General features: G+C 41.9%; 1 protein-coding gene across 1 annotated transcript in view; it reads right to left on the bottom strand.

The window, feature by feature from the left end:
• Positions 1-9,895, bottom strand: part of zanl (zonadhesin, like) — a 36,407-nt gene extending 26,512 nt beyond the window's left edge. Inside the window, exons 1-9 of the mRNA XM_030088368.1 lie at positions 9,874-9,895; positions 7,740-7,889; positions 7,386-7,651; positions 4,505-4,583; positions 3,205-3,446; positions 2,962-3,103; positions 2,440-2,684; positions 1,486-1,634; positions 1,190-1,318 (exon numbers count right to left, since the gene is read on the bottom strand). Of these exons, the coding sequence (XP_029944228.1) occupies positions 1,190-1,318; positions 1,486-1,634; positions 2,440-2,684; positions 2,962-3,103; positions 3,205-3,446; positions 4,505-4,583; positions 7,386-7,651; positions 7,740-7,889; positions 9,874-9,895 (1,424 nt within the window). The remainder of the gene's footprint in view (positions 1-1,189; positions 1,319-1,485; positions 1,635-2,439; positions 2,685-2,961; positions 3,104-3,204; positions 3,447-4,504; positions 4,584-7,385; positions 7,652-7,739; positions 7,890-9,873) is intronic.
• Between the last annotated feature and the right edge of the window lie 1,854 nt (positions 9,896-11,749).

Below are 11,749 nucleotides of genomic sequence, written 5' to 3'. Positions count from 1 at the left end.
GCGTTGTCAGTCATTATTCGTCCTCGTGCTGATGGGAGCTCACTGGTCGTTCATTCTGCTCCATGCTCGACTGAGACGACAGGATCCTTGTCAGAGAACCAATCAGTGCTGGTAAATTAAAAACTCGGTTTTATATTTCGTTGTAGCGTGCATTGTGCCTGAGGAAAACCTTTAAAAGTTGAAATGTCGCACGACTGCGCACGCTCGGGGTTTTTTTTTCCGGGGGGAGGGTTAAGTTTCGTTTTCCCTCGCAGTTTTACTTTTCCTTTTTTCTCTTATTTTTTCATAATAATTTGGGCTTGTGCTCCACCGGGAGGCTGTGATCTGTGGGAGAGAGATGATAACTGGACCGAGGTCCACTACGATTGGGGCTGCAGCCGCGGACAGGACCAGGAAGCTCAGCAGGGGGGATCAGAGGTTTTCCGGGACACCGGGGAGATTCTGGTGGGGACCGTGGGGGGAGGCAGTCCCAACCCAGGAAATCCTGTTCCTTTCCTTGGACTCCAGCTGGAGTCCGGACAACAATTATAGAGAAGCTGTTATGTAAATTAATTCATACACTTAAAAATATTCATGTTCTCCTCAATATAAATACTTGTTCTGTAAATAGTTCTTTTACTATTGTGACAAAAAAAAAAATCAAATCTTTATTCTGAGGCTGTTGTGTGAATAAATAATCATTTATCTAACTTTAAAATGTTCATGTTCTGACTAAAAAAAAAACAAACTTGTACATTGTATCATTGAAACGGTTCTGTAAATAGTTTTCAAATAAAGAACAAATATAGCAACTTCTGAGCAATCCATATCAATTTCAGACTTAAAAGAGTGTGCCAATTTCTGGCCCACCCCATTTCCGATTAAACCACGCCCACTTCCGGTTTAGGCCACGCCCCCTCCGAGTACAGATACGGATACACATAATTTGGATGGGTAAACAGATACAGATACAGATACAGATAGTGGTGCACTCGCTCATCCCCAGCTAGAGCCAAACCCAGCTACTTTAGGTGAGGGCGGGGTACACCCTGGACAATTCGCCAGTCTGTTGCAGGGCTAGAACAGGTTTAACTGAAGAAATCATTCGGTCAGGATCATTTTGAGCTCCAAAGAACTGAGATATTTGGTTTCTTGGTTGACAGAGACTATTACATGTGGATTTAGTCTCTTGTAACGGTGCAATACTTACTCTGGGTCAGTGTTCCAGCTGTGTCCAAATTCATTGGGATTGGTCGTCAAGTTTCCATCGGGTTTACGGAAGTCATTTTCAGCCTTTAAATCATAATCGCCACACAGCCCACAAAGCTGGTTCTGAAAGCTGACAATTCAAGGAAAATAAGTCATTGAGACTTTATTGGAGGTGAGCGCACAAAGTCATTCAGACCTCCATGTTTTGATCATCTACTGAAAACAGATCTCTCTTTCTGGGCTCAGAACAACGTGAAGACACAGAGTGAAGAGGGAGCTTGTTCAGCTTTCACTCACTCTTTAATCACTTTGATGTCCATATAGTGATTGCCATCATAGCGGACAGTCACACCGAAGTCCAGGGTCACAGTGTAGTGCTTTCCTGACTTCAGTACAGACACACCAGCAGCTGGACTCACAGGTAGGTTGACTTTGGTTCCATTCACCTGAATAAGAAAAGGAACTTTTTTCGTCACATTTTGCAAGTGAAAATCATCTGCTACTGAATATGCCCTTATTGTCACCAAAAACTTTTACTGATGGCTGCTACCATTTGTGGCACACCGGTGGAACGTGATACAAATTTGGCATTTATGAGTAGCAACTGTTAATGTTAATGTGGACAGTGGTATCACCATTACTAGTTTTTGCTTTCCACAGTGACTTCTGCTTGCTCATATAGAACTGTTGGGTTTTCTCTGTAAAAGTGTCTGGAAATGACTATATTGAAAAACAAAATTATAATGAAAACAAACTTCTAAAAACACTTTCGTCACTACTTTCACACTTTAGTCAGAAAAGAGAAATTGTAAATCTACAAAAAACTCTTCATCAAGAGAGTCCCTCCTCTTATTTTGGGGGATTTCTATTGGGGGTTTCTCCAGCAGATCAATTTCTGCTGGTTGCCTGTGTCCTTCATTCTCATCAGTCTCCTTCATGTCCTCCATCACTCCATACATGAACCTCCTCACTGTCCTACTACTCATCCTCTTCATCCTCAGCATCCTCTTCCCCACACAAACAAAACCTTGTGGATGTTCCTGAGTTCTACCGCTCGTGTTTGCTCATTATTTTCATTTGTTTGTCTCTCTCTATTCTCTCACTCTGTTCTGTTCCTCCGAGTCTTTTCTACTGGAACTTTCTTCTTGTCTCAATAGAGACAGCTTGTTTCTCTACTGTCATCTCTGGTTTGAGCTTATGTCTGTTTGAATATTCATGTGTTACTTCCACATTCCTTCCTTCATTTCTTACCTGCACAGTGCCTCCTTTGAGAATGGAGATCTTTACTGCGTGCACGTACACATGTACAGCCTTCACATAGGAAATGCTGGGTTTATTAAAGCGATTCTCGTTGTCTGTGTGGACTTCAAAATATGGTACAGCTGTTTGATTGCAGGGTCCAGACATCAGATAACTGCAGTTGCCCATGAAGTTGTACTTGCGTTTATCAAAGGTGGTGTAGTGAGGGTCACCAGATGCTATGCATGTTGATGTACCTGAGAAAACAAGAAATAAACTGCATCACAAGACATTTGGTGGTAAACATGTTTCAGGGAGTGGACTGGTTGTTTGGTCCATCCATCCATCCATCCATACATCCATCACTGTGCACTTTGGACAAAATCCACAATCTGCAAAAGCTCAGCAGGTGAAGAAAGAACATGACAATTTCACACAGGGTCCTAACTCCTGAGTTCATTTCCTGGACCGTGATGTGTGGTGGCAGTGCTAACCAGCAGCCTAAATGAAGATACTTGAGAAGTTAGGTAGTACCCTTTGGATAGCATCCCGGAACTCCATTTACATCTCTGCATTCTTCTGTGGGGTCACAGGAGTTATCAACACATTCCAGGGTGTAGTTTCCAGCACAGCGACACAGCTTGGTGCACCCATCTCCAAACACAACCTCACCAGGCTGAAACGACATTTAACAATAAATGTGTTCAACATCTTGCTGAAATCACAAGTTCTTCAATCAATTGAGGGTCCTGAGAAGTAATACGAAGGAAGACTGACCTCATAATAGTTGTTCTCATCATCAAGACAGCCACATTTCTCCAGTGGCACACAGCGACGACCCTTGAAGACAAAGCCTGGTTTGCAGAAACAGCCACTGATACAAGGGCCAGTACAGCTGGCAGAAGATGGTTTCTGACATGTAGGGAAACAAGCTGGACCACACTCTATGTACTCTGAATCAGGAGGACATGGTTCAGGAGTTGTTGGTTCAGAAGTTGTCCCAGGTGGTGGAGACGGTGCTGGTTGACATATAAATAAAAGATTGTTATGAAACATTCTGGATTCTGTGATACTGCAGAAAGAAACTCGGTTGTCGTCTTCTCACCACTGCAGCTTGTAATGCACACTGCATCAACAGCAATGTCTGTTTCAGGGGTGTCTCCATAGGTGCCAACAATCACAAACTGAAATGCATTAAAATGTGAGACGTTAGTGCTGGCATACAAACCCGCACACACACAGTCAGGGAAACAGAGGATCACAGTTCACCTGGACAGCAGCTGCTCCCAGATGTTGGACCTTTGCAGGCCTCCAGCGTTGTCCCTGGTTTCCTTTGACAGTGTAAAGTGCCGGTCCCTTGGCTCCTTCTGTGGATTGGCAAAATATATATAAACCAGATCAACCTTTTCATACTGTCCCTTCTTCTGTCAGGCATTTCAATACAATATGTATTTACCTGCATTTATGACATGAACAGAGAGCTGCATGTTGGTGCTGGTTCCATACAGGTAGTAGTGGAACGTGAGCTCCAGACATCCAGAAGAGGGAGTCACTGAAGGACTTCTGATCTCAGCAGTTTCTCCAGCGACGGTGTTCAAGGAGTCCATCAACATATACATCCCGACTGCAATTACAGAGGACAAAGAAAGGTATTTTAAAGAAGAACAAAAACAGATTGCTGTGAGATTGCTATTACAAACGGAATCACAGTTCATCTCTTTGTGTCATCATGCAGTGTTCACATTGGACCATCTGGTTTGCATTTCATAAAGAAATCACTTACAACCAGGTTTGGAGAAGTCATCATAAGGTCCAGTGCCATCAGTGTCCGTTTGTCCAGTCCACTGCCTAAAGCCAAACACATTCTCAGCATGTGTGGTCCATCCACACAGGTCGCCCATCGTGTCAAAATCACAGCTGAGGAGACACACTGTGAAGAAAAGATCCAATCATCACTGAAATGGTCATTGTGTGTGTGTGTGTGTGTGTGTGTGTGTGTGTGTGTGTGTGTGTGTGTGTGTGTGTGTGTGTGTGTGTGTGTGTGTGTGTGTGTGTGTGTGTGTGTACGTACATTTACATTCTCCTTCGCTGATGATGATGTTGTCCAGAGCCGAGTCACAGGAAGAAGAGATGCCTCTCTGAGCCTCGAATACGATCTACATCCACAGAGGAAACAGAGGGATGTGAAGCTTTCCTGTCAGAGGTTGGTGTGTCTCAGCATGGGACATCCATCCCGAAACTCTCCTTTGACCTGCCATTTTGTTGCTGTCTTGTCATTTTTTTGAATTTTTAGCTTGAATTATGTCTTTTCATCTCGCTCTGTCTCTGTGTGTGTGTTTGTGTTGGTCAATGTGGTATACAAGAACATGCTCCAATAACGTGCACCAATATTACAGGGACTTTGGTGTATTGTGAGGACTATGCCAATGTCACCATCATTCAGAGTGTATTCATATTTGTCAGTGACCAGTGTTGTTTTCATTAACGGTGACAACGACGCAAATATTTCACCCCTTTTTTCTGTGAGTAAAACGAGACGTGACGAGCTAAAAATATCTCTTTAAAGACAGAAATTTGATGAGACGTGTTGTTTTCGTTAGCGAGAGGAGACGAAAATGTCAGTATTTTTACCAGCAAAGTAAATTAAATCAAATGCGATTACCCCAGCTTGTTCACAAGCTTAACCTGCCATTTTGTTGCTGTCTTGTCATTTTTTTTGGAATTTGCAGCTTGAATTATGTCTTCTCATCTCTCTCTCTCTCTCTCTCTCTCTCTCTCTCTCTCTCTCTCTCTCTCTCTTTCGCTCTCTCCCACTTACACACACATTTCCACACCAACATGTGTGATCGATATGATTTGTTTTGGTTTTTGTTGTGAATAAATGTAAGTTATGGATTCACACTTGTGATATTGTTGTTTCACAAAAACAAATGAAATGTTGACCTCTTATGTGTAAAGAACTCTGAAATTCTTTTGGTTTTACCGTTGAACTTGATTATTTTTTATTAGTTTAATTATCAATCCAAATTAACAGTTTAACGTATTTTGTGAGACTGATATCAATGAATTGGTTTTCATTCCTTTTATGTGAGGGTGCACGCAAGGTTAAAAGAATTATATCAGAGGTAAATTATTTTCATAATTAATGAATATAATATATCAATAAATAAAAAAAAAAATAAATAAAACATATAAAACCCTTGATAATGAATAATTGTTATACTTTCAAACAAGTGAATTTGTGGTCAGGAACAGTCATCATGACAGGAATATTTTTAATTATAATTCCAGATGATTGATCGTTTTGCGTTTCTTTTGAGACTGATCACAGTGGTTATTATTTCCTGTTGAACAGGTGGTGCCCCGAGGTTATCTGATATGTATCCGATCCCTTTTCTTTACATAATTTACAACTGTCTTTGATAATCATTATTTTGTTAATGAAAGCCAAACAGACCATAAAAATTATTTCCAATATAGCGCTACTCAACAATAAAACTAGACTAAATCAACACTTCTACATGCACACAGACCCTTTCCAAAAACATTAGAAAATCATGGAAATGTTTATTTATTTCCATAATTCCATTCAAAAAGTTAAACTTTCACAGATTACAGTTCGGTTCAACACACACACACACACACACACACACGCACACGCTCATGCACACACACACACACACACACACACACACACACACACACACACACACCCGCCTGTATATAGTGGATCGGGTCTGTGTGCTTTGTGTTGCTTCATAATATAATTTTTGGAATCAATGGTGTCATTAATATTTCATAGTTATGAATGAAATGTCAACCTCTACTGTGAAGAACTCCAAAATCACTTTACTGTTAAATTAGGTAATTGTTGATAATGTCATTATTATTCCATATTCCAATTTAAACGCTAAACATATTTTATGAGACTGATGCAGATGAATTGGCGATTGTTACCTGTTCACAGGTGGTGTCTCCAGGTTGTCTGATGAACATCAGATCCCAATTAATTTAATAATGAATAACTGTCCTTTAAAATAATCAATATTAAGTGACAGCCAAATTGACCATAAAGTTCAATCTTTTGGTGCCCCTGAGTTGATTTCCCAACGTTAGCAGTAAATTTAACAGTACATACTCAGCGGTTACACAGAACTTGAAGTAACAATAGTTATAGACATAAATAGGTTATTAAGACTTTACTTGAGGCACATTGAGTGTGAATGATTGGTGTTGCTTCATTTATTGATATCATAAAGTTGTGGATGACTTCTGAAGCTAACTTTGGTCACACAATTGAACCGGTGAGCCGGGAACTGAAGCTGCAAACTCTTATTAACACTGCAAAGTCTGACTTCTGCTGCTTTCTCATTCCAGTGAAGTGTGCATGGTGGGTTAACAGCACTCATCCGGATGGGTGTGGATGGGAGAGCGCAGCTCTGGTTTATTGCTGAGGGTGTGACCTCTGATGACTTTATGAGCATGTGCTCATAAAGCTCTTATCATTTATTAGGTTTGTTTCAACACCATAATTGTTTTATACTGTGATTAAAAAAAAAAAAAAAGCTAAGCTTCAATTGCATAAGAAGATATGAGCAGAGGTAATATGATTCACACGCTTATGCAGATTAATCTTGTAATGGACTGAAAAATATTGGTTCGATTACATAAGACACGAGCTGGTGTAAAATAATTTCACGTTTATGCTAAAAAAAACCCAAATAATGTTGGTTTTGTAGCAATGTGAAGATTTTCTGTACCTCCACATCAGCTGGGTACATTTTATCAACGAGTGTCAAGCTGAGCTTCCCGCAGGAATGCTTGAAATGGTAAAAATTTAAATATAGTTTTCATTTTTCAGCCATTTATATATTAGTATTTGAAGATGGCAGGCCGTTTTGTGCCTGCTTAGGATCCTTCCTGGAGGAGATAAGCCTGTATTAGTGGCTGACACTCACCCGTGTGTTCTGACCGCTGGGTTTGTCCACAGTGACGGTGCCCTTGAGCCAGAACGGACTCTGAAACCCGGTCTCCTTCCAGACCTCGGTCTCATTGGATCCTGTTTTTGACAGCACTCTGAGAACATTCCGAGTGTCCACGCCATACATGAAATATCGGAACTCGACGCAGATCTGTGAGGCTGAGGTCACGATGTCCGGGCTCAGCAGCCGAGCTAGCTGTCCGTTCGCCACGTTGTCACACTCATGGTAGATGTAGTAACCCACTGTGGACAGAAAGACACAGCAGAAGCTCTCAGCACGGCTGGCCGTTTCCCAGCAGTCCCTGATGGCCGGGTGAAGAGGGGCACTCACTGCCGTGAGGGTAGTCTCCGTGGGGGCCGGTTCCAGGGGTCGGACTGGGCCCTCTGTGCCTGATCCACTCGGTGTGGTCTGAAGTGCCCTGGGTGAAGTTGCAGAACGGCGCGCTGTTCTTGTTGAAGTCACAGGAAGTCAGCACCCGGGCTGAGACACAAACACACGGCAAAGTCAGCTGTTTCAGTGGGTGTAGCTGTTGCTAACAGCTCATCTCATTCTGACCGACGAGCCAAAATCAAAGACCGAGCCGATGGTGAGAAAATGGACCCAATAGTGAAAGCTGAAGGCACAGGCCTGCTCCGACTGGAGTCTCTGAAGCTGCAGCGACAGTGAGCCGACTGCGTGCAGACCAAGGTCATCCATACATACAATTCCTATGAGCCTTGGTTCACACCAAACCTCAGGAAGCTAAGTTCGACCAAGGAGGAGGCCTGTTCAGGCAGACAGAGACAGCGACCTCACATGTTTCAGCACTTTTATCAGATCAGCTGGTTACTCTCTCCATATGAAGCATACAGGTAAAAGGGCAGTGTGAGTATAAATGAGTCTGCACATACTGAAGGAAACTATTTGAAACTATTGGGTGAGTCACCTACACCTGGACTACACGTCCACAGAGGAAGGGAAAGCTGTTCATTGTCATCCACATTTCAGATAAAATCCATACTCATCTAAGGACAGGGAGCTTGATGATAGCATGCTGCTGATAACATGTTTCGTAACAGAATAATACGGATATGAACAATACGACTGTGAACGAAAAGTCTGGGAATAAAAGGGGAAAAAAACATACCTTCTCTCTTTGTTGTTTGCAGGCTGTAAAAAGAAGAAGACAGGAAGAAATGCTCGTTAAAGTTTAGTCGAGACAAAAAAAAGTACAGAAACCGGAGCAGGGGAAATGTTGCCACGAAGAAACTTTTTCAAACAGCTTTGATTGAGGTGGAAGAAATAAAAATGTACATGACTGTGACAAGGTAAAATATCAGCTTCGATCACTGGTGTTCCTGTGTCTACCATCCTGACGGCACCCTGAGACTGACAAGAGAAAATCTTTGATGAAACACTGGAAAATCTAAGATATTTCAAATCAGGTAAAAATATCTATCAATCTTGAAGTTTTTTGTGGGTATTTGAAAATGTATAATGAACATAATGAAACTCATACACAGCGCATGTCTTATTTCTAACCAATGTTTCCAAATGGAAACCACATTTGAGTACATCTTCATTAAAAAAAAAAAGAGGATTACAGTTTGAATGCCTCAGATATATGTATGCCAGTAGACATATTGACTATGCATTACGTAAATCATGATTGACAGTTCCGAAGGGACAAAGACATAAAGGTTTGCTGTAAAAATTGTGGAGCAGACATTTTTCACAAACCTCACTGTACAACTCCACTGTAAATAACTTATCTGTTTTCTTCTTAAGGTTACAGGATTTGATCGTGTGCCCAGTAAATGATTGATAGACAGGTGTCACTTTACTCAACACAACTGAAACAGTCATTTCAAACCACCATGTTTCACTAACACAATACGAAGCCTGTCACCACTCTGTCAAAAGGCCTGTAAGTTCTGTAACATGCTGAATGCATTTAACTTATATTACACTGTCATCATGATAGATGGGAAGACCAGGCTCATAGGGACTGGGGGATTTCAAAATCTCAAAATTCCTTCAAAAGAAACCAAACTGGTTCATAAAAACCCATAAAAAGTTAAACAATTAAAATGGATTGAACCCCTGAACAGGTCGCATAGTGGCATTGCTGAAGCTCTGTCAGAGGGGTGGGTTAGGGTCAGAGGGTCAGGTTAGGCTGAGGCTAACAGTCTAGTTAGGGTCAGAGGGTCAGGTTAGGTTGGAGTCAAGTTAGGGTTTGGGGTTAGGGTTACATCAACCCATCGCCACAAACATTCACACACCAATGTAGGAGCTCAATCCATCTACTGGAAGCAGTTAGGGGTTCAGTGTCTTGCTCAAGGACACTTTGACAAATCAAACCCACTCTACAGTGAAAGGAACAGCCGTCCTACATGAAGTCAAAGCACCAGAGAACATCCTCACAGTGGCCTCTATGGACCTGGACTGAATGCATGTGGAGTGAATATGGAGCAGAGGGACTCACCTGAGTTCTGTCTGTTCTGCATTGCAGGTACACATCCACAAGAGCAGAATGAGAAACTTCATCGTCTCCATGGCTAACACTCAGTTAGCAAGAAGACGGAGACAGAAGGATGGATGGGAGCCCTTTATATAGAGGCTGTGGGTGTGGGCAGTGAAGCTTCCATTGAGGTGGAGACTGGATGCTGAATTGCTGCACTTCTTGATGTTGCAAAATGTGTAAATAAGTAACTGAGTGATATAAGCAGGGTGTGTTCTCCTCAGTGTGTGAGTGTGTGTGTGTGTGTGTGTGTGTGGGCTTGTTGACCTCTCAGCAGTTCACAGCAGGGTGGGGATGCCCATTAAATCCTGCAGTACAAACAGGAACCTGTACACACTTCATTATGTAATATTGAGAATACTTTGATCACATGGACACACCTCATCAGCAGCTCAGGGTTTGTGGGATGTGTCTGGAGGGAAACTCCAGTTTGTTTGCAACTAATAAATCCAAGCATGAACCATGTTTTAGCCTCCAGTAGTCTGAATGTGTGTGTGAATGGGTGAATGTGACTAACAGTGTGAAGTGCTTTGGGAGCTGTTCAAGTGGTGGAAGAGTACAACATCAGAAAAATCCATTTCACTCAACCCAACTTTATTTATGTAGCAATTTAAAAACAGCTACAGCTGGCACAAAGTGCTGTACAATGTTACAAAGTCACAAGCTACATAAGAGCAAGAATAAAACACAGTAAGAACAAAGAAAACAAAAACAACAAGAAAAAAGAGACATTTAAAGCACCAAGGGCAGAGTCTCAGGCTGAGTTAAAAGCCAATGAATGAAAATGTGTTTTAAGATCTTCCTTGAAAATGGACAGTGGCGCGCGCGGGGGGGGATTGTCTGATAGCAGCTCGGTCCACAGCTTGGGGGCCACCACAGGAAAAGCTCCGTCCCCTCTGAGCTTATGCTTTGACCTGGGCTGATCAGCTGATCTGAGGGGTGAAGCAGCTCAGAGAGGTAAGGCGTGGCAAGACCATTCAGGGATTCAAAAACAAATGAAGTAACCTTAAAATGGAGTCTAAAATGCACAGGTCGCCAGCGGAGAGAGGCCAGGATGGGATTTCATATATTCATAGAAGATGAAGCAGCAGAGTTCTGATGATCAACGTTCCATCAACATTTCACACAAGTTTCTGTCATTTTTCATCTATTTTAAAACTTCTGATTTTATCACCGATACCTTTGTTACAGTTTGATGAGACATTACATATGATGTTGTCAATAAACTTTATTGTGCTGAGCTACCAGACTGACTTTATTTTCCATGTGTACTTTGTCCTGAGCAGTGACACCACATCACTGATTATCTGGACCATGTGGACAAGCTTTGGGCCTGGAACAGCTTTTACAAGTGTGACTCATTTGATTCAAATCATGTACTCTGCTTTAGCCACAATGAATTTCCAGATGAATATTTAAGCGTTACACTGATGTTTGACAGAATAATGAAAGAGACAAACTACGTTGGCCTCATGGTGCCTTGATTTCTGTTCTGATTCATGAAATGTGAAAGGAGCTTCCTGTTCTTCTCTGCTCGGCCCCATGCTGGTTTGTTGTCCGGACTGCTGTGTTGATGGTGAGTGAAGTCTGCAACATGTCAGGGTTTTACCCTTCCAGGGATAGCAGTGTAATTGTTTGAAGATGTAATCTCGAAGACGACATTTGTCTGTTTTTGTCTGTTTTCAGAGTAAACACACACTCTGACAAAAACTGGAGAGTCATTTGCTTAGAAAATGTTCAGTATCAATTTCCACATGGAAATTTTTTGTATCCTGGTACTTCGATGATCTTCAAGTAAACATTACTAAAGATTTCTATATCTGTGACTCACTCTTTGATC

This window comes from Salarias fasciatus, chromosome 3, assembly GCF_902148845.1.
Source record: "Salarias fasciatus chromosome 3, fSalaFa1.1, whole genome shotgun sequence".
Lineage (NCBI taxonomy): Eukaryota > Metazoa > Chordata > Actinopteri > Blenniiformes > Blenniidae > Salarias > Salarias fasciatus.
This window is presented reverse-complemented; position numbering and strand designations above follow the sequence as displayed.